General features: G+C 51.9%; 1 protein-coding gene across 1 annotated transcript; it reads right to left on the bottom strand.

Annotated features, from left to right (window-relative positions):
• Positions 1-490: 490 nt before the first annotated feature.
• Positions 491-22,513, bottom strand: mdka (midkine a). The gene is made up of 5 exons (XM_042341375.1): positions 22,199-22,513; positions 3,818-3,894; positions 2,743-2,910; positions 1,486-1,644; positions 491-592 (listed from the first exon to the last, which is right to left on the bottom strand). The coding sequence occupies exons 2-5, from the start codon at positions 3,891-3,893 to the stop codon at positions 567-569; spliced, it is 429 nt and encodes a 142-aa protein (XP_042197309.1). The 5' UTR covers position 3,894; positions 22,199-22,513; the 3' UTR covers positions 491-566.
• Positions 22,514-23,357: the final 844 nt, after the last annotated feature.

Raw genomic sequence — 23,357 nt, 5'->3', positions numbered from 1 at the left:
ATAGGATTTGTAAACTCCACCCCCCCAACCCACCTCCCCGCCCGCTCTTAACGCAGGGACTTGGGTGTTTAGGGTGGGGGAAAGGGTCGGGGGACAGACGCGTATAAAAGCTTAAGAGATCTGAAAGGCACTTTACATGAAGTTACAATTTCAGAAACGGACTGGACTGTGCATCATTCGGGGTCTCGGGTCTTATAAGCAATAAAAAGGCAGAGAGACAGACACAGAGAGAGAGAGAGAGAGGGAGGGAGGGAAGGAGAGTGGGGGGGGAGGGTTTTGTGGGGAAGAAATAAAACAATACGCCACCACTTTACAAAGCCCACTCCTTGCATTTTAATTCTACAGATTAGGAGCAGATTACAAAAAAAAAGATTCGGTGAAAGGGATTGAGCGGGATGCGGGGGTTTGGGGGGTGCGGGGGTGGGGTGGGGTGGGGGGTACTGGAGAGCGGGGCGGGGGTGGGGGGCGTGGGCCGGGGTGAGTGGAGGAGGCTGTATAGATTGTGTCGCAGCTCAGCTCAGCTCAAAACAAAGGTGGGTTATACCAGGACGCTGCCGGGACCCTCTTCAGTTACTCTTCTTCATTTTCTTCCCTGTTTGAAAGCAAGAGAGAGAGAGAGAGAGAGAGAGAGCAGAGAGAGAAGACAAGGAACAAAGTTTGTATGCGTTGAAAGCAAAGAGCTTTCCCACCCAATCTCCCTACCCCTCCACCAACCCCCTTCTGTGCTTCCTTCTGGGTCATAAGAATTTGCTGCGCGAAAGAAGATGAAAATCCATCCAGTTCGCCTTCCACTATCCTGGCAGTCGCTTGACATGTCATGTCCCGAACGATTATTTCCTAACAGAAATCTATCTAATTTGTTCTTAAAGGGTCAGGATGAGATAGATAGGATTGCGTAGGAGCAGGCAACCCCGGGCTCTCTGTGTGATGTCCTCCTGGCTTCCTTATTACAGTGTCCCACCGGAAAGCACTGTGTAATTAGACTCCACAGTGAGAGTAAACCACAGAGAAAGGGAGAGACACTCACGCAGAGAGACACATAGAGAGAGAGAGAGAGAGAACGAGAGCGGAGAGAGGCACAGAGAGACGCATCGAGAGACAGAGAGACGAGAGAGAGACTCACACAGAGGAACAGAGAGAGAGAGACGAGAGAGAGACTCACACAGAGAAACAGAGAGAGAGATGAGAGAGAGACTCACACAGAGAAACAGAGCGAGAGAGACGAGAGAGAGACTCACACAGAGAAACAGAGAGAGAGAGACGAGAGAGACTCACACAGAGAAACAGAGGGACGAGAGAGAGACACACAGCGAAACAGAGAAAGAGAGAGCACGCATCTTGTCACATGAAGGAGCGTCAAAAAGTGTTTAACGGTTTATCTGCCAATTTCTCCAACCCCCTCCACCCCCATAAAGAAGCTGAGGGGCAGCTAACCAATACGCTGGTGGGGGGTTGGGGGGGGGGGGGGTTGATGAGGACACTGACCTTTGCCCTTGGTCTTGGTCTTCTCACACTGCTTGGTGACCTTGACGGTTTGCTCACACTCCGCATTGAACAGCGCCTTCTTCAGGGCCCCGTTGCGAGTTTTCATCCCAGTGGCCACATCGCACTCCCCCCAGCTCCCAAACTTGTACTTGCAGTCGCCTGGGCGGGTTGCACACCGTCAGAACCCCGTCAGCAACCCACAACCCAACACCAACCCCAACACAACCCCCCCCGCACACACACACACACACCCATACACACACCCACCCACACACATACATACCCAAACACACACCCATACCCACACACGCACACCCACACACACACCTACCCACACACACACACCCACACACACACATACCCACACACACCCACACTATACACACACCCACACCCACCCATACACACACCTACCCAAACACACTCCCCCACACACACACACCCACACACTATATACACTCACACCCACACACACCCACTCCCCACCCACTCATGCACCCACCCACCCATTCACCCACACACCCAGCAAACACCCACACACACCCACCCCCACACACACACTCTCTCACACACTCTCTCCCATCCAAAAGTCATGTACAGGTTTGAAATACCGAATCAACCAACAACAGCAACGAGTTGCATTCACACAGAGCCTTCCACCTCGGGAGGACATCCCAAAACATTGGACAATGAGGGGTTTGCACCCCAAGCTGTGGGCTGGTATCAAAGAGTTGGTGTAGGGGGAAGATGACTGAAGACACGGTAGAAAAGGAAGGTGTTGAGATGGGCCTTGAAAAAGGCAAGGGTATGGGTGAGGCTGAAGGGCTCCTGGATGGAGTTCCAGGGGGTGGGGGGTAGGTGGGAGTGGGGGGGTGGGGGTTGTGCAGAAAAGCTGAAGGACCAACTGGCAACAGCGGAGCAGGCGGGCAGGGCGGTGGGCAGGGAGCTGGTGATTAAGGAGCCTTCTCTTAGTGATTAAGGTGTAGTAACTGGTTGTATCAACAACAACAACAGCTTGGATTTATATAGCGCCTTCCACGCCGGACGGCGTCTCAGAGCGCTCACATCACAATCGCGTCCGTTTGTGTCCCGGGGGGAGGAGGAGGGGACAAGGCGTCCTAGGGTGCTGAACAACCACAACCAACCAACCAACCCAAGTAACTTAGTACGCCCTTCACATGGGGCGGTGTCTCAGTTCGCCACAGGACCACCGTGAGGTTCACTTGAACACAAGGAAAAGGGCAAGACCTTTCTCACCTCCGAACTGCTTCTTCCAGTTACAGGGCACCTTGCACTTGACCCTCTTGGTCTCCTCCTTCTCCTTGCAGGTGCCCTCGCGGTTACCCACCCCGCAATCCTCAGAGTTGGGCTTGCACGCCCCCCACTGCCACTCTTTACACCCCAAGTTGGACTTCTTCCCTTTCTCTGAAAATGAGAGGCAAGAAAATAGTAACTAGAAGTGTTGGCGGAGCTTGTGTGTGTGTGTGTGTGTGTGTGTGTGTGTGGGTGGGGAGCGCATAAGGAAACCGAAGGGAAGACACGGGATGGAGTCCCGGATCGATTCACAGTGGCGGAGTCTTGACAATGAGGCAGGGGGAGAGCGAGGGGATAGACGACTATAAGCACCAGCAAAACAGAAGGTCTTCAGGTGGGACCTGAAGGTGCAGAGGGAGGGGGCAAGGCGGAGGGTTTACTCAAGCACTCCAGAGCTTTGCCGTCTAACCCAGCGAGGGTGGGGGAGTAGCAGGCAGTGGGGATCTCTACCCCAACACTCACACTGGGTGGTTAGAGCAACTCAAAAGGAAACGATGCATTGGATTACAGGTTCCCCCCTTTGGCTGACACATTCTGCTCTGATCAACGGTTTACATCATTAATACACGTGGGGAAAATCACCAAACCCCGAGGTACCAACGGATTGGACGGACACTGACACAACACAGACAGACAGACAGGCAGACAGACGGGCGGGCGGGCAGACAGGCTGGTAGCAATGGCTTTAAGCCACCCAAGTCACAGTCACGCAGATCTCTTGATGATGATAACAATAATCCTTGCATTTGAGATAGCGCCTTATTACATCGTTGAGACGTCTCAAAGCGCTTCACAGGATACACTGTGAAATGTAGTGATTGTATTTTGTGGGCGAAAGGCGGCAGCCAATTGCGCCCAACGGAGTCCCACAAACAGCAGTGGACTGAGTGACCAGATTCTTATTAAATTTTTTGGAAGGCATTATTATCCCCAGAAAGTGATCCGCCGGGTCTCGAGTGGGTAGATCAAGGATTCAGTGACGGGAGCCGCTCGCTCGGCGAAGTCTCACACAACGCACCTTTCTTTCTGGCCTGGGATTCTACTGCCATCAGGACCACCAACAGCACGAGCGAGGACAGGAGACGTAGCTTCATTCTGTGAGGAGGATGAGGAGGAGAATAAACATGGGAAGGTTAGAGCAAGCGATCAGTCAAACGGGGCCGTTCGGTAGCACCAGCACAGCTCAACTGGGCAATTATACTCCATACGATCCTTCCTATTCCCCACCTCCCTAGCCTCCCCATCCCACAGCCCTCTATTTCCTTCTCTCTCAGTCACGTAGGCATAAAGCTTCCTTTTAACCCTCACACGTACACTGATACGCCACTAGGTCTCATCCTCTCTCTTGCCTCCTTCGAGGTCCGTCTCAAAGACCTTCTTTCTCGATCGTGCCTTTGGTCATCTTCCCACTACCACACCTTCCCCCGCCCGCCACCCACGCAGCTCAGGTTCAGAACCTTGATTGTCCAGCGCCTTGGGACGTCCTCCCGACGTGAAAGGCGCTGCGTAAATGTAATTTGTTGTTGCTACCTCGTCCTCCAGCAGCAATTCCCCCATTCTCACCATCCCCTGCGTGGAGAAGTTCCTCCAAAACTCTTTTTTCAGGTCTTTTAGTGACTATGTTCCCCCGGTGCCCCTCGTTATAGACTCGCCAACAAGTTGAAACGGTCGATTTACATGCATCCAATGCAAGGATTATTATTATTATTTACAAGGATTATTACTATAAAAGCCTTGTCCACCGTACTCTCGACACAAGAGACATGAGAGAGAAGGGGGACGTTTTGCTCAGATTCCACGGTAATTGTATCACGCAGACGTGAAGAGTGTTTATTAGGTTATTCTTACTGACAGAAGTTATCAAGTGTTCAATTATACTGCCAACACATTCCCCCACCACAGTTTGTTAATGGCGAACAAAGTCATATTGTCCACCAAGGCTCCAGGTGCAACATCGCTTGGCACCAGTCAGCGAAAGCTTTCCACATCTTAAAAAGGAAACGACTTGCCCATCGCTATACTTTCCCTTTTTCCCTGAAGCTTTGAGAAATTACCAGCTGAGCCCCATTGACCGGGATTGAGAGGTTAAAGGGACTCCCTGTATACGTGGGAACGTCACCCACCACGAGAGGACCGACCCGAGCACTCGGAGCTCAGAGGCTCTTTTAAGTCCCAAGACGGCCTTTTCTGTGAACCTCAGTGACTTACTGCTCACCGACCATCACCGCAACCCACTATCTGTATCTACACAGCGCCCCTCACGCAGGGTAGCTTCCCAGAGCGCTTGACAGTGGCGGAGCCCGATGCTAAGCTGGGGGAAGGAGAGGGCGAGTTGGTGGGTCAAAGAGGAATGACTTCAGGCATGATCTGAAGATGGAGGAAGGAAGGGGCGAGGCGGAGGGATAGAGGGGGAGTTTTCCAGGGTTTCCGGGCACCAAGCGGCGCTTCACTTGGATTTGGACAGGAGGGTTTTACCGCCCAAGGTTAGAGATTCTCCAACTTTGGCTGCGGGAAGCCTGACCTACCCTCCTGGAAACACAGCTAAGCTGGAGCCAGGCAAGGAATGGGGCGATGGGTGGTGGTTGGTGGGGGGGGGTTGCAGAGTTTGCTGCAGGCGAGGATATGGGTGGCAGAGTTTTAGCCGAGCCGAGGTTTGTAAAAATGATGGGACCAGGGAGCAGAAACTACAGCCTCAACTGAACTGTTTCCGAATCCGTCCTTTGGCTGAACCGTGAACCCCGCCTGACGAGAGCCAGCCTGGCTTTGGCCTGGCCTGTTCCTGGTGAATGCTCCTCTCACTTGGCTTCTCAGCCTTCCTGGCGGAGAACGAGACTGCAATATTGGCAGAAACGTTAAAAACCAAGTGCGTGCGAAATGTTATCATTGAATGCAGCTGCTAACGAGAGAGAGAGAGAAAAAATAACACACACAAACACACACAGAGCCTTTGCCACCAACATCGCTATCGAAAAGCCATCACTATACCCGAGGGAGACATGACATTTTTGAGCAACACAGATACCCTTGTTTTTCATCTATTTGTCTGCACAATCTATAATCTGCAAGGTTTAGTTTTTCTGCAGTGAAACAGACCAGATTATTCCAGTCAGCTCCTAATTCTCTTACGGCATTGCCTGGATATAGTCACTGATGTGTACGGTATAAGGATTTCAGAAGGCACACGCCAACAAGTTGAAAGCGGGCACACACCAACCCTCCCACCCACACACCAACCCCCTTCCCACCCACACACCACCCCCCTCCCTCTCACCCACACACCAATCCCCCCCATCCCACCCACACACCAATCCCCCCATCCCACCCACACACCAATCCCCCCCTCCCACCCACACACCAATCCCCCGCTCCCACCCACACACCAACCCCCCCATCTCACCCACACACCAATCCCCCCCTCCCACCCACACACCAATCCCCCCCAACCCACACACCAACCCCCCCTCCAATCCACACACCAACACCCCCTCCCAACCACACACACCACCCCTCCCTCCCACCCACACACCACACCCCCATCCACACACCACCCCCCCCCCCCACCCCCACCCACACACCAACCCTCCTTCCCACCCACACACCAAACCCCCCTCCCACCCACACACCAACCCTCCTACACGCACACTAATACCCCGGCAAACACACACACAAATCCCCTCTCCGCACCCCTTCCCATGCTCTGCACTGTACCCCATTCCACCAAAAGAGCTTTTATTTTATTTAAAAAATGACATTTTTACCAGGTAGCCATTGTGTGTGCGGGGGCAGGGGGGGGGGGAGGGGTTGCGGGGAGGACAGTGGGAGACCATTATAGTGATAGCCCCCGGCAGGTCAAATCCTCAGCTAAAGCCAGCTGGCAGAGGTTTTCAAAGAACGCTGAATGGAATTAAAAACATTAAAAAAAGAGGATTTACTGTCTCGTTCTTCAGGCTTATGAACCAAACATAAAAGGGCTTTAACTTCTCATCAGTCTTCGTCTCTCCCCCTCTCTCTCTTTCTCCCCCCCTCCTCTCTGCCCATCAGAGCAAGGCCCAGCTTGTCTTAGAGAGGTGATGATTTGCAAAAATCAGGGTTTGCTTTTATTCCCGAGAAACCATCTAAAAGCAATCTACTTCTCTATCCAACTCTAACCAACTAACCCCCCAATAAAGTTGGTCATGGCTGTTTTATTGTGCACAAATTAGCTGCTGTGTTCACCCGTAAAAACACGCATAAAATACACAGGAGTTGCACAAAATGAAACAATTATTATTCTTAACAACATCCCACACCCCAATTGCATTGACTAAGTGATCAAGATTCTTTCCTGGTGCCTTGGCCATTGAGACACATCCCTGCTGTGTGTGTGCGCGTACGTACGGGCAGTCACTACACTCGACAGCAATTGTGAGCGAAGCAGATTTAATGCTTCCAGGGTTTTGAATAAGAATAATAATCCTTGCAGCCGTGACTGTGTATTTTGTAGGCAAACGCAAAGCAGCCATTTGCGCCCAGCGATGTCCTGCAAACAGCCCCAAAATGAATGGCGGCGAGTTATTTCGGAGGCAAAGATTATCAGTCTCGACTCCCAACGACACACTCAGCACCTTACAAACTGCCACCGGTTAAGAGTTAGCCAGACTTCACAACTCTTACAAACTTTGTTCGGAGGGTGGGAAAGGAAGAAAGACAAGAAAGTGTGTGTGTGGGGGGGGAGGAGGGGGGGTGGTGGTGGGTGAGAGGGGAAAGCAACTCGCCAGCCAGCAAGACTCGACCCATTCCTTCTCCCTCCCAACCGGTAATTTCTCGAGCCGTTAGCTCCTTTGTGCCTCTCCTCCTGCCCTACTGAGTGACCTCCCCGGGAACACAGAGGGGTTTATTCTCACTCCGCACTATTCCCTCGCTCCGGGGGCTCACGAGGCTGGCAGGATGACACGACAGCGAGCCGGGAAGCGGCCTTAGTTGACAGCAACGCCCGAGTCAATAGATTTGCCCCGTGAGCCTTTGTAAGGTTGACGCACAGCCCACAAAGAGGGTGGTTTTGCGGAGAGAGAGAGAGCGAAAGAGAGAGAGAGAGAGAGAGTGAGAGAAAGAGAAAGAGAGAGAGAGAGAGAGAGAAAGACCCACTCAAAAATAAGTTTGACCACTCCAGCCTTTGTTGAGGCAACGGCGGAGAGGAAAGAGAAAGGGACCCAAGACTGTCTCGCTGCAGTATATCAGTGAAGAGCAGACAAAAGGAGCTCTGAATGGAACAAGTGGGTGCCTGCGTGCGGACATCAATCACAGGGCATTGGGGATACGAGGCAGCGAGGGGCAGAGATCCCAGTGAATGACTGACCCACTCACTCACCCAGAAACTTGGCTCGTCGGCAAGGGAATGTTACAGTGGAGGCGCCGATGGGGAGGGGAAAACGTGATCAGTTTCATTGATCCCTGCTGCGAGGAGTTCAGAATAATTAATCCAATTACTGTACGTTCCACAGATAGCGCTGCTCGAAGAGATCAAAAGCGAAGGTTTTTTTTCTCTCTCTCTCTCAGAAAAGGAATTTACATCAATGACCTCCAAGCTCGCACAAGAAACATGGGAACGATCAGGAGGAGGCCATTCAGCCCACCCGAGCCTGTTCCATTCGCTCGTTTGATCATTTTTGAAAGGGAATTGGATATTTATAAGGCTACCTGCACGGCTATGGGGAAAGAGCGGGGCAGTGGGACTAGTTGGTTGCTCTTTCAAAGAGCCGGCACAGGCACAACGGGCCGAATGGCCTCTTTTTTGTGCTGTAGGAATCTATGATTCTACAAAAATGAGGTCTCTATACTGGTCTCACTCAAGAGGTTTCTGGGGTCGAACACTTTCACTACTGCCTTCACATTACAAGCAGAATCTAATGCACTCTGCGGTTCAGTCGGTAGTATATTGGCCTTGGGAGTCAGAAGGTTGTGGGTTCAAGCCCTACATCTTAGGGTTTGCATTGAACTCACAGCCTGCAGTGACACTCCAACATGGTACTGGGGGTGGGGCGGGTACGGTTGAAGTGCCGACATTCAGGTGAGAAGCTAAATCTGAGGTCATGTGTCCTGTTGCCTGTCCAGGAGAACGTTAAGGAGATCCTGCAGCACGATTTGAAGACAAAAAGGAGTGAGTTCCGTTTGTGGGACGTTCCTTGAATGCAAATTGGTATCTACATTGGACTACAGTCACCGCGCTTCATAGTAAAATCCTGCAAAGCGCTTTGAGAAACCCTCCACCCCCACCGCATAAAAGGTGTTGTGTCAAATGCAAAGATTATTAGTTAGTTATTATGAAAAGAACAGTAAACGGCAAAAACATCACACTTAAAAGAGTCAAGTGCAGGAGATTAAACTAAATCAGGTCACATGCAGCAATGTACAGTCCACAAAATACACGATCGATCCACTTTACAGTATATATCCTGTGAAGCGCTTTGAGACGTCTCAACGACGTGACAAGGCACCAGATCAAATGCAAGGATTTATTATTAATATTATTATTATGATGATGTACAGATCAGAACAATCACTGAAAAGCCAGGAACCAAAAACAGTCCAGTGGAGGGGAGATAGCGGGGATGGGGGAAGGGGAGGGGGTGGGGGGTGGTGAGGGGGAGGGCGACAGGATTGGGGAAAGAGAGAGTAAAAGAAATGAACTATCGGATTTCTTTATGTATTGTGGAATGGGTTGGATTAGGGTGACCCTGCTGGTGTGACAGAAACTGTGCTGTCACATTTAATTACACCGCCAAGCAAAACCTGAACTTGCAAAAAAAAAAATCCCTCAAGCAAGCAGAGGCGGACGGGCGGGCTTGGCTCGCTGGCTGGCGAGTCACAGTGTAATTACCTCAGCGACTGCCCACCCCCCCCCCACAAACCCCCGTTCTTCACGGACCCCCATCGGCCCAGCCCGTCAGCGGCAATATCCCACGCCACCACTCTGGAAATAAACCCACCCCAGAAAGCGTTTAAAGCTGGGAACAATGCCGCTTCCCCTCTGAAACTTCTTGTCCCTCGTGCCCTCTGTTCCCCCCACCCCCCTCCGCGGCGAGGCTTTCAACCGCTATGCCCCGAAACTCTGAACACTCTCTCTCTCTCTCTCTTCCTCCGTTTGGGCACAACAGCCGGCAGATCACTTTACTCCAACTGGGGGTTTGAAACGGCTCGCACCACGGGGGAGGGTGGGGAGCCAGTGCGAAAACCTCTCATCATACCCGTCGGCTCTGTTTCTGTTTGCCTCGGAACAAAAAAAACTGTAAATTACTGTGCCCCAAAGATCGCATGTCTCGTCCCACACGCTCAAGACACTTCAACCCATTAATAAAGTTCACTCGCTGCTGAACCTGAGCCAATTTGCTCTGTTGCTCTTGGCTCACGATGTGCGTGTGATTTCTCCCTCCACCCCTCCTCTCTCTCTCTCTCTCTCTCTGGGTTTTCTATAGACTCAGGAGATCATCCATCACGACTTACATTCAAGTCATCTTGCGCCACAAACGCTTTGTGGTTTCAACTGACCGATGGTTCAAGAGAAACGCAAAGCAGATCTTGATGAGAACGCCAAGCACTTGTTCCAATGAGACTCAATCATTCTCCCCCTCCCCCTCCCCCTCCACCCCACTCCTCCCGCCCGCCCCCAATCACTGCTCCATCTCAGGCTACCTGGACCTGTTGAGCATTGTGAATGATTCAGTCTTTATTGCTGGAGGAAGTTGTTTCATCTCTAGTCTTGGATTAGATGAGTCCGGATCAAGAAAGTCCCACTGCAATCTTCCCTAGTTTAGAGTTACATTTATATTCCACTCCCCGACACCCTCCCACCCCCTTCCAAACCCTCGAGCATTCTTGCTTTGGGAAGTTGGAAGCAGTGTTCGATAGGAAAAGCGTCAAGGGCGGTGAAGACCCACATCTGAAACCCTCACTCACAACTTCATCCCTTCCATATTGCCATCCTCGCCAGTCTCTCCAGCTCAACCGCTCCACAAACTACAGATTATATAATAACAATCCTTACATCTGACGCAATGCCTTATCACATCTTCGAGGCATATCAAAGCGTTTCACAGGACACATTGTAGAGTGTAGTGACTATATATTTTGTGGGCCAATTATCCCCAAACTCTGTAGCTCATATTCTTTCTTGTACCAGGCGGCTCCGTCAGTGTGGTGTGGGCAACCTGTTACACAAAATCTTTACCCCCACCCACTCCGCCCAAAAAAAGGGGTCACTCTTTCAATGATTGTCTGGGACACTGCAGTTGGCTACCGCATTTAGCCCCAAAAATACACAATCAATTGACTCCGCGAAGTTCTTTGAGATGTCTCAATGTGTGATCAGCGCTATATCAAATGCAAAGATCATTAGGATCAGTTTCTGAGTCAAATGGAGTAACTGGATATCTGATCCATTATCGGAGGTGTGGGGTGGTGGGGAGTGGGTAAAGAGATAGTGGGGATCAGGAGGGATATTGTCTCCAGTAATGTAAGGATGCCAGTTAGCACCAAGTCCTGGCCATTAGAACATTGGCTACCATGGGGGTGGGGGAAGGGGGTGGGGGGGGGAAGGAGTAGGTCCAGCCAGCAAGGACTTAAAGGCTTGTTTGTCCTCAATCGATTGATCGGGCCATTGATCTGAAGGTTTGGTCACTGGGTCCTCAGCGAGAGGCTTCTATAAAGAAGTGCTCACTTCAATGGTTCCCCCACTCTCTCCTCTTTTCTGGCGAGAGAAAAGGGATTAGCACAAAGTTCTGTCAGACGGTCATGAAAAGCATGCGAGCAATCCACTTGGATTGGGCTTGTTCTTCTTTCTCTGTGTGTGAGAGCCTTGACCTTTGAAGTTCTCCTGGAGAGGAGGGGGAGAGCGAGGAGGAGAGGGGGGAGGAGGGGGATGGAGGGAAGGAGGGGGAGAGAGAGGAGGGGGAGGGTGAAGTGGCGGGGGTGGGGGAGAGAGTGGAAATAAAAAAAATCCTTGAGATCAGCTCAATCTCATTGTATTTTTCCAGGTCACATTCCAACAAGGAAGGTCATTCTGACACCGGGGGAGGGGGGGGGAGAGAAGGGAGCCGCAGCGGGAGAGAAGGGGGAGGGCTGTGAAACAGAAATGGGAGCACTTCGAAACCAAGGCTCCACCAACTAGACACGGCATCTTATTGGGGCAGGGATAACCCTACCCAGCTCCTATTAATCCCGCAAACCAAAGCCCCCAAAGGGTAGTGTGGTCCTAGTTGGACAAGCAACGAGTGGAAAGCTTGTCAGGCAGTGCCCTCGATGGCCAGCTATCTACAGGGTTTAGCTGGTTGAATTCCAGCAGTTACTGCCAACGCACACTCTGGCGTCCACAAGTCACGGCTCTCGTCAACCTGCGCCCACGACTCTCCCCAGGTAAGCAGGGAGCGTCACTCCAGGGGGAGAGAGAGAGTGCGCATGTCATTCCAAACACGGGAATCTCCACATTTGGGTGACATTCCCATGCCTCTCAGTCTGGTTAGGATTCTCTTGGAAGCACAGCAACGGATAACAGATAATTGGAGGGGGTTGGGGTGGGGCTGGGGAGTGTTATAGGCTGTCACGGAAGCCAGTTTGTGCACAGCAAATAATAACAATAATCATATAATCCTTGCATTTGATACAACCCCTTATCGCGTCTTCGAGACGCCTCAAAGCGCTTCACAGGAACATGCTATGAAGTGTAGCGACTGTGTGTTTTGTGGGCGAAAGGCGGCTGCCAATTGCGCACAGCATCGTCCCCACGAACAGTCGTGGAATGAAGACGAGGGGATTGTCGGCCAGGAAACCAGGAGGGAGAAACTACCTTCTCGAATCGTGCCGTGGGATCTTTAACACCCACCTGAACGGGCAGGTGGGGCCTCGGTTTAAAGAGGTCTTCATCCGAAAGGATGGTACGTCCGACAATGCTGTAGTGGTCGGTGCTTTGGAGTCTCAGCTTGGACTGTGCCATTCCAACGCCTCCTCCAATCATCCCGATGCCAACCTTGAGTGCCCCGATAACAAACAACACAAACCCCACAGGCGTCTCTTGCAGCTATAGTCGGTCAGCGTCGCGACGGATGGGGGGGGCATCGCTATCGCTCGACAAGGCCTCGCAGCCCCCAGGCTCAGGAGACCTCGAATCACGCAAAGACCATTACACGCTCAAAGGCCCCCTTTCACGTGGAGGCAGTCGATTCCGCTGCCGCAGTCACTTTTAATTCATTTCAGAAACCGAGGTTCAGATTGACATCCAACCCCTTTCAGTTCCGCTCGCTATTCACTTTTGTGAAGGCTTAATCACCCCGAGGGCATTTGAGGTCAAGGGGAAGGTGCGGGTGGGGGGGGGGGGGTGCCTGGGCAGAAAGGTGGGGAGAGGGTTAAGCTGGAAGCCGGGAGGGGATTTTTTTTTATTTTAACCTTACTCTATATTTTAAAGCTCTTTAAAAAAAAACCTTTTGAGTTTAACTTTGGTTTTGAAACACTTTTTTAAATACACACACACACACACACAAAGAAACACACCGAGAAAAAATTCCCCTCGGGCGCATTTGAGGTCAAAACGTCAAAGAAAGGGAGCAATTAAATACTTCCAGATGAATGGAAAGATGTTCTTCCCTCAAGCCCAAGCATCGGTGGGTGGGAGGGGGCTTGGTGGGGGGGGGGGGGGCGGGAGATTAAAAGAAGGTGGGGGTAGGGGGAAACAGGGGTTACTTGTTACCCCCTTAAACAATTCATGAAGGTAGCACAATGCAGCGCTTTCACATAAATCCGTCCTTTGGAAGAGACGTTAAAACGAGGTCCCGTCTGCCTGTTCAGGTGGACGTTAAAGGTCATTGCAGCATTATCGGAAAAAAGAAGGGGGTTCCTCTGTCCCGGTGTCCTGGCCAACAATCTCCCAAGTACACGCCTAATAATAATCCCTCCAAAAAAACAAAAAACAATAATAAATTGGTCATTTTCAATCTACGACTGTTTGTGGGACATTGCTGTGCGCAATTGGCTGCCGCGTTCGCCCACAAATATACAGTCAATTCACTTTACAGTGAAAAAAAAAGCTGTGAAGCGCTTTGGGACGTCCTCCCGACGTGAAAAGCGCTATATCAAATGCAAGGATTATTATTATTATTATAAGTAAAAGCACGTTGCTGTGTGCGACTGGCTGCCAAAACTCGCCCACAAAACACACAGCCGCTACACTTTACAGTATATCCTGCGAAACGCTTTGAGCCGTCTCGACGACGTGATAAGACGCCGCGTCAAATGCGGGGTCTTGCATTACTGTTAAAATAACACCTCAAAGCTATTCACGGGTAATCGCTGGCAAGCGCGAGGACTATGTTTACGGATAAACGCGGCAGCCAGTTTTCAAGTAGCGCCACAGGATCTGTAATGCTTCACCCGAAGGACGTCCGGAACCCTTTGGCGAAGAGCCGATCTCGGCACAAAACAAAAGACAGGACGTCAGATACAACCCCCCCACCCCCACCCCGAGGCCGTCACCGTCACAGTCAGGACACCACACGTGGTTTCGGTGGGGAAAAGTAGTTTGAAAACCATCGCCAAACTCCCACGTGGGTCACACGGCCACTGGACCCCGGTAACTGCATCGGAAACGCGTCCAAGTCAACCGGTAATGGGGATGATTTGCCGAGGAGCCTCGCGCTCGAATCAGTGCGTCATTGTTTAACTGACATTAGACGCAGTCAGTTAAATGCTATCACCCCCCCGCCCCCGCGCCCCCCACCCACGCAGCCCAGAGCCGCCCCACGTTGCTTCACACCGGATTCCAGATCAAAAACCCGCTCGGAATTCCCATCTGCACCGACCGGGTTCCAAGCCAATACCCTCGGAACATCTCAACGCAGAGAGAGGTCCAGGTGAAGAAGCCCCTTTGCTCCATCCATTCTAACCCTTGTAAGGCACAGGCCCCCAACCAACGCCCCTCGATCCATCCAGGACCAGCCTTCCTGTTCTGAGAGTCAGCCGACCTTTTGCTACTTCCTGCGGACTCCCTCCATTCCATTTTCCCCTCTCATCAAACCAGCGGCTAATCCTGTGTGCGGGAACAGATCAGCTTAGCATCGAGCCAGAGCGGGCTTTCCTGACCCAATCGTCAACAAATAGAGAAGCAACCAAACACGCAAAAGACTTCAGTGATACAGCGCTGCCAGGTGTAGTGACTGTGGATTTTTTTTTTAAAAAATAGAAAGGTGAACACGGCAACCACTTTGTGCACAGCGGCGTCCCACAAACAGCCGCAAAGTGACTGAACGATTTAACTGTGGGCCAGGACACCAGGAGAGAGATAAATTGGTCACTTCAATCCACGGCTGTTTGTGGGGACGCCGCTGTGCGCAATCGGCTTCCGCGTTTTGCCCACAAACACAGTCAATTCACTTCACAGTGTATCCTGTGAAGCGCTTTGTGACGTCTCGAAGATGTGATAAGGCACTGTATCAAATGCAAGGATTATTATTATTATCCTTCAATTATTGTCAGCACAGGCCCAACGGGCCGAATGGCCTCCTTCTGTGCTGTAAGTTTCTACGATTCTAACTCACAAAAAACTGCAGCCAATTGATTCCGAGACTGACAGAAGTTCTGTACAGACACAGACGTGGACTTGAGGTCTGGGTGACTGTGTGGGGTGGACTGCAGACGCTTATACCACATCCCTTGGCCTCCAGGTACATTTAACGTCTCATGGGGTTGGGGGGGGGAGGGGGGCCGGGGGCCAGGCAACAGGAAGGAGATAGTCAAGTAAATTTATGCCTTTCAGAATAAAGTCTGAAAACCAGTTAATTTAGAGCTTTTTATGAAATATCTAATGAGCACTGTTAGCACGAGGAACCCAAACCTCCCCGGTGTCAGACATCTGGACTGTGTTACCCCCGCAGGCACTAAAACTGTCAGCGGCGCCTCTCGCTCGCCAGCGAGCGAGCCAGAGAGCCAGCGAGGAGGGAACAAAGAAACGACGTCTCCAAGCTCACTGCAACTGGAGGCTTCCGTTACAAGGCAGGGAGGCCAAGCTACGAGTTAGCGACGGCCCGGCTCAATCGGTCTCGTCTCCAAGCCGGAACCCAGGCACCCAGGCCCAGGAGGAGGCCATTCAGCCCCTCGAGCCTGTTCCCCGCCATTCGGTTACATCGTGGCAGATCTGTACCTCAACTCCCAATTGCCCTCCTTTGTCCCATATCTCTCGAGACCCTGACCTAACGATGATTGGTTGCGATGGACCTTTGCCCCTCCCCCCACCTTTGCCCTCTTCTCCCCCCATCTTCTACACCCCCTTCCCTCTCTTCCTCCTTTTCCATCTGTTCTCCACTTCCCTCTCTTCACCCTCAGCACCCCCACCCAAATAAAGAACGACTGCCTGACCCCAGCTCCCTCGAAGTCCTTATACCAAGTCTGGCCCCCATGACAGTGGCCCCGGGGATCAGGAGGAGGCCCCGGGGCTCTGACCTGCCTTATACACGAGGAGAGGAATCTCAGTCGCAGACATAGTCTCCGCATCAGTGCCTCTCGCTGGGGGCAGTGTGCGGGGGGAGGGGGGTTGGTTGGGGGGTGTGGGGGGGGGAAAAAGGAGAGAGTTTTAGAGAGAGACACCACACGCAAAGCATTCTCTCGCACAAAAAATACACAAGAAGGACTCGGTTGTCTTCTGGCTGTCTTCTGGCGTGGAAACTAAAGCAGCACGACGATAGATACACACTCTCTCTCTCTCTCTCACGCACGCACACTCACACACACACACTCTCTCTCTCACCCACACTCACACATTCTCATGCACACACTCTCTCACGCACAGATTCGCTCACCCGCACTCGCACTCTCTCATGCACACTCTCTCACGCACACACTCTCTCTCACTCTCTCACCCACACACACTCTCTCACACCCACACACACTCTTTCTCCCTCTCACACCCACACACACTCTCTCGCGCACACACTCTCTCTCTCACACACACTCTCTCTCACTCACACACATGCACTCCCTTTCAGTCTCAGACACACGCCATCTCTTACTCTCACACACGCGCTCTCACACACAAGCGCTCTCACGCACACACACGCGCTCTCGCTCACGCGCTCTCTCACTCTCAACACTCTCTTTCACTCTCAACACTCTCATTCACTCTCACACACACACTCTTTCTCTCACACCTCTCTCCCTCTCACAACACACACAAAACACACAATAATAATCCTTGAGATGGCTCAATAACAACTTTCATTTATATAGTGCCCCTCTGCCTTCCAGAGCGTTGAAAATACTGTAGAGTGAAGTGACTGGTGTGCTTTGTGGGCTTAGCGCGAGAGCTGGTTGCACTCAGCAACGTCCCACAAACCGCCGTGGAGCGAGCGAGCGACCGATTTTTGTTTTTTTACAAAAAAAAGAAAACGTATTTTTCCTATGTCACTGTGGTGACTGTGTAGGTACAGGCAAACAGACACCCAGCTCTGTATGGGCAAAGCCGCGCAGGGTTGGTTCCAGCTGGTACTCAAGAATAACAATCATGGACCAACTCGTCATTTAGAGACCTCCCCACGCCAGGGAGAACTAGAGTGCCATTTGGAGCCCTTTTTTGCTCTTTTACCATTAACTAAAACCTCTTTTTTCTTCAAACCGACAGCAGCCCGCTGCACACAGATGTTATTTTGCTTCCAGCAAAGATCGAGAACTCTCTCAGTTGTCTTTCTCTCTGCCCCCCCCACCCGCCCGTGCGCCCCCCCCCCCCATCCCCCTCCCTCCCCCCCCCAAACCCCAACCCCAGCAAAACTCCCACCAAGCCCGATTGCTGATGTCAATGCCAACCTTTCAACCCCAGTCCTGGCTCACCAACTGACAGCACAGTCCCACGTAAACAAAAGAGACAAAGGGGATTTACTGGCTCGGAGTTCATAGAGAAAGGATGATGGGGGTTTTGAAGAGGCACGGCTTCACAAGACAGCAGGGCAGTTTGTAAACACAGAGAGCTCCAGGCTCCTTCAGAAAGCCGGGCAGGCACAATGGATCAAATGGCCTCCTCCTGTGCTAGGAGTTTCTATGGATTACTGTACTGAACACACACACACACACACACACACACAACCAACGCACAAGTCGAAACAATTCAAAACCCTTTACGGGATGTAATAATAATAACCCTCGCGTTTGATATAACACCTCATCACGTCATCAAGACGTTTCGAAGTGCTCGGCAGGACATTCTGCAAAGTGAAAAGTGACTACATGCTGTGGGCGAAGCACGGCGTCTAGTTTGCACCAAGCAACGTCCCACAAACCGCCGCAAAGTGAACGACCAACTGTATCTGGGGCGTTGTCAGCTGGCACACCGGGAGAGAGGAAGTCCGCTCTCTGTTTAAGTAGGGCTGCGGGAATTTTAACGTCCAACTGAACAGGCAGATGGGACCTCTGAAGGGCAGAACCTCAGACAATGTAGCGCTCCACACCCCCCCAGTACTGTACTAGGAGGCGTCATGAGCTCAAAGTCCCCGACGTGAGGCTTGAACCCCCCATCCTCTGACTAAAGGCTGAGCCAGGCTGATATGCAGCTGACCCCTCCTGGCTCTGGTTCTCTCTCTCTTTCTCTGGGTCAAAAGAAACCTCAAAAAAAATTTGGGGGGGGGGGGGAAGAAACTGGGGCAGTACAATTGGGAGGAGGTTTTAAGATCATTTTCCTGACGTGCGAGAGGGAAACTCAGGGATGGAGACGGGGAGAAATGGGGACTCGCCAGGGAATTGACGTCAGGGTATCAGAATGTTGCACTTTAGCACGCAGAGCCTGCAGAGTGCTTCAGCGCCGCACGCACTCACAAACAGCAGCCACAGCAACAACAACTTGCATTTATATAGCGCGGAGCGCGAGAGCCGGGCAGCGTCTTGGAGCGCTTAGCAATGGCGGAGCCCGTAACCTACATTCCATTACGTCTCACTGATCGACAGGCACGTCAGGGTTTATTACAACAGCCCAAACTGTGGGAAACCTCTGCAACTAACACCTCTCAGCCTGTAGGAAACTAAGTGCTATAAACACACACACTCCCAGTGAAGTGTGTATATATATATATATATATGTGTGTGTGTGTGTGTGTATGTGTGTGTGCGCACGTAGATTTCTGAGACGCTACTCATGTGAAGGATGCTGTATAAGCACAATCCGTTGTCGTCGTCGTAAAATTGAGCACTAATGATTAAAATAATAATCCTTGCATTTGAGACGCTCTCGAGACGTCTCAAAGCGCTTCACGGAATCTACTGTAAAGCGCAGTATATTTGGTTGGCCAAAAGCTCCAGCCAATTGCTCAAGTAGCTTCTCACTCACTTCTCAGCGAAACCCTTGTGTGGGCCAGTCCTGAGCATTGCTCGGTACCTGATAAGAGATCCGGTAAAGTTTTGTTATTCAGACCATATGGTCTCCGCTCAGTGGGGCCGCGGTTTGAGAGGGAGCGATGACAGAATAGGGAGTTCATTACTGTGAACGTGAGTCTTGTCATTTCAGCTCCCCACTACACTGTGAGGTTCACCAGCACTCAATCACTCTCGCTCTCACACACACACACACATACACACATACACCACACACACAGGGCTTGAGAAAACGTCAAATAAAAGCCACACCATCAAACCCAAGCGACTATTAACTGAGATCCCAGAAACAAGTAGCCAGTCCAGATGCGAGTGTGGAAACATCCACAAATCAAAGGTTTAACCCTAACAAAGCATTCCAATGAATCCCACTCACTCACTCACTCAGTCAGTCTAAGAGAGGAGAATGAGGCTGAGAGGAGAGACAGACTGATTGACTGACTACCTGTGAAAGCGATTATTATGTAATAATAATAATAATAACCCTTGCATTCGATGGCTATCTTCTAGACGTCTCAAAGCGCTTCACAGAATAGACTGTGAAGTGAGTTGACTGGGGAAAATCCGAGAGATAGAGAGAGAGAGAATCGCCGGAAACAGTGATCTTTTCATTATACTTTTAATCCTCTGACTCCGCACCTCACACCCGCCTGTAATCTCTGCACTTCAGAGAAATGGGTCCTTGCCATAGATATTACAAACCGCCCCCTTCTCTCACCCCTACCCCCACAAAATCCCCTCCCCTCTCTCACCCCCGCATCGCTCCCCTCTCTCATCCCCCTCCATCACAACCCTCCCCACTCCACCCCAAATCCCCCTCTCTCAACCCCCAAAACCTCCTCTCTCATCCCAAACCCACCCTCTCACCCCAACCCCCTCTCACCCCCACCCCAGCCCACCCAATATGCCCCTCTTTCACCCCCCAAAACCCCCTCTCTCACCACCAAAACCCCCACTCTAGCCCCAACCCGCCCAATACACCACTCTCTTACCCCCAAAGCCCCCGCTCTCTCACTCCCCAAACACCCCCTCTCACCCCCCAAATCCTCCCCTCTTAACCCCCCAATTCTCCCCTCACACACCCCCAAACCCTCCCCTCTTAACCCCCCAATTCCCCTCTCACACACCCCCAAACCCTCCCCTCTTAACCCCCCAATAACCCCTTCTCTCAACCCCCAAAACCCCCTCTCTCATCCCCCGAATCCCCCCTCTCACCCCCCGAATCCCCTCTCTCACCCCCCGAATCCCCTCTCTCACCCCGAGTCCCCTCTCTCACCCCCGAGTCCCCTCTCTCACCCCCCGAGTCCCCTCTCTCATCCCCCCCGAGTCCCCTCTCTCACCCCCCGAGTCCCCTCTCTCACCCCCGAGTCCCCTCTCTCACCCCCCGAATCCTCCTCTCTCTCACACCCCAAAACTCTCCTCTCTCATCCCCCAAACCCCCCTCTTAACCCCGCCACCGAATCTTCCCCTCTTTACCCTCCCCAATACCCTCCCCCCCGCCCCGCTCTAACCCAGCCAAAACATCATCCCAAACTCAATAGCCAATGCACCTCCCCCCCCCCCTCAGCTCACATCACAATGTCCCACACATCAGCCAACCCCACCCCAATCAATGTCCTCCAATTACCACCACCCCCACCCCCCCCACTCCCCAACTTGGCTCACAGACTTCCACCCCAAATTTCCAAACTGCCCCCATCCGCCGCCTGTCCCATCCTTGAGACATCTCAAGTAGAGGGGGGAGAGGGGGCAGAGGGGGGGGCCAGGGACGGGGTGAGTGGTGGGCTGGGGGGGTGGGGAGATGGGGTGGTGGCGGGGAAAGGGAGGTGCCGGCAAGGGCGGGGAGAGAGGGTGGGGGGTCAGGGTGGGGAGAGAGGGCGCGAGCCAGGGTGGGGGAGAGAGGGGGTGGTGGGCACCGGGGTGGGGGAGAGAGGGGGCGCCGGGGTGGGCGAGAGAGGGGTCCGCAGGGGGGGAAAGAGAGAGGGGAGAGTGGTGAGGAGGGAGCATGGTGGGGAGGGTGGGGGAATAGGTGGCAGGGTGGGGAGAGAGGGGGGGTGGGGGGTCAGCGTGTGGGGAGAGGTAGGGGTTAAACCCCCTCCCAAACAGGTTGGTTACTCTTAAAGTGGGAACTTCCAGTCCTGACAGTGAACCCAAACCAGAGGAACCCAAGAGATTTAATGAGTATTGCCCAAAGATAGGGGCTTTTACCCCATCTGTCACCCACCTCCCCTCCCAGGACAATAACCCCCCCACACACACACACACATTCTCTTCAACCCCCCCCCACACCCCCCCCAAAAAACACCCACAAAATCACTCGCGATCCCTCCCTTTTTTTTAAAAAACACATCAATGTTTTTAACCATGAAATCACTTTACTGACATTGTCCATTTCATTTCATTTCCTCCTCTCCTCTCCTCTCCTCTCCCCCCAAACAAAAACTATATGGGGGGGAGAGAGAGAGAGAGAGAGAGAGAGAGAAAAGGGGGAGAGAGAAAGGTCTATTTCAAACATTAAAACAAAGAAGTTAAAGGAAAACCTGAAATAAAAACGAAGAATAATATAGAAATAAATAAAAAGCAGCACAAACAGTGTGTGTGTGTGATTTACCTGTGTCTCGGAGCTCTAAGTGTGTGTGTGTGTGTGTCTCACTCTCTCACTTGTGTGTGTGTCTCACTTTTCTGTGTGTGTGTCTCACTCACTCACTCAATTTTGTGTGTGTCTCACTCACTCACTGGTGTTTGTGTCTCACTCACTAACTTGTGTGTGTGACTCACTCACTCACTCACTGGTGTTTGTGTCTCACTCACTCACTTGTGTGTGTGTCTCACTCACTAACTTGTGGTGTCTCACTCACTCACTGGTGTGTGTGTCTCACTCACTCACTGGTGTGTGTGTCTCACTCACTCACTGGTGTGTGACTCTCACTTGTGTGTGTGTGTGTCTCACTAACTTGTCTGTGTGTGTGTCTCACTCACGTGTGTGTGTGTGTGTGTGTGTGACTTACTTGTCACTCACTCACTCACTTACTTGTTGTTGTAGTTGTGTGTGTGTGTGTGTGAGAGAGAGAGTGTATAGATGGAGCGATGTGATGCCAAACACTTTATCCTTTCTCTTCTCCTCCTCCTCCTCCTCCTTCTTCTTCTTCTTCTCTCCTTCTTCTCCTCTCTCCTCTTCCCTTCTCCCCTCTCTCCTCCTCTCGGTGTGACTCTGGTCCTCAATCTCTGAAGCCCTTTTGAAACAGGTTGAGACTGGAAAATAACATTTAAATCACCCCCTGGGGGCACGTCACAGTGACGTGGAAAAAACTTTTTGAAACAAACCAGATCTTTTTACACCCCCCAACCTCCCACACCCCCCCCCCCCCCCCACCACACACACACACACAAAGAGCCCTTAAAAGTTTAGACTCATGGCTTTGGCTTCCTTGATTTGTTTTTGCAGCGCGGCAGAGCTGGTGCGGTTTCCGCGGTCCCAAAGAAGAGACGTCGCAGTCTTTGTTTCGACTCGAAGCGATGGTGAAAGTTCGATAAAAGGCAACCCAACAAAAAAAACAACGCTCGCGGCGCTTCCGACAGTTTGGTTTCTGGTCGAATTCCTCCTCCTTTCGTTGTAAAGCGCAGGGTATAATAATAATAATAATAATAAGAGTAGTAATAATAATAATAATTCTTGCGTTTGACCCAACGCCTTATCGCGTCCTTCGGGACGACTCGAAGCGCTTCGCGGGATGTACTGCAAAGTGAATTGATATTTTTTGGGGGTGTATTTTTTTTGGGGGGGGTGTGGGTGGGGTGGCGGGGTGGGGGGGTGTGCGAAACGCGGCAGCCAGTTGCGCACGGCGGCGTCCCACGAACAGTGGTGAGTGGCCTCCGCCTGTCCCTGTTTTCCTACGTTCCTATCTCTGGCTCGGGCGCACGACACGCGCGCGCACATGAGACAAACACACACACACGACGCACACACACACATGACACGCACACACACGACACACACAAACACGCGCACATGACACACAGACACACACACGCGCGCGACATAAACACACACACGTGACACAAACACACACATGACACACACACCAATGGCAGCCTATTGCGCACAGCAGTGTCGCGCATTCATTGGATTGAGTGACCAAATTATTATTATTTTGTTCAGGGTGTTCACAAAGTCCTGTTACCCACCCCAC

Source organism: Callorhinchus milii, unplaced genomic scaffold, assembly GCF_018977255.1.
Source record: "Callorhinchus milii isolate IMCB2004 unplaced genomic scaffold, IMCB_Cmil_1.0 Scaffold17, whole genome shotgun sequence".
Lineage (NCBI taxonomy): Eukaryota > Metazoa > Chordata > Chondrichthyes > Chimaeriformes > Callorhinchidae > Callorhinchus > Callorhinchus milii.
This window is presented reverse-complemented; position numbering and strand designations above follow the sequence as displayed.

What these genes read in the sequence shown, in the direction of transcription:
- mdka (XM_042341375.1), bottom strand. Translation starts at nt 3,893, where the DNA reads ATGAAGCTACGTCTCCTGTCCTCGCTCGTGCTGTTGGTGGTCCTGATG. An exon ending in ATCCCAGGCCAGAAAGAAAG is followed by an intron (nt 2,911 to 3,817) that starts GTGCGTTGTGTG and finishes TCTCATTTTCAG; the next exon opens with AGAAAGGGAAGAAGTCCAAC. An exon ending in GACCAAGACCAAGGGCAAAG is followed by an intron (nt 593 to 1,485) that starts GTCAGTGTCCTC and finishes GCTTTCAAACAG; the next exon opens with GGAAGAAAATGAAGAAGAGT.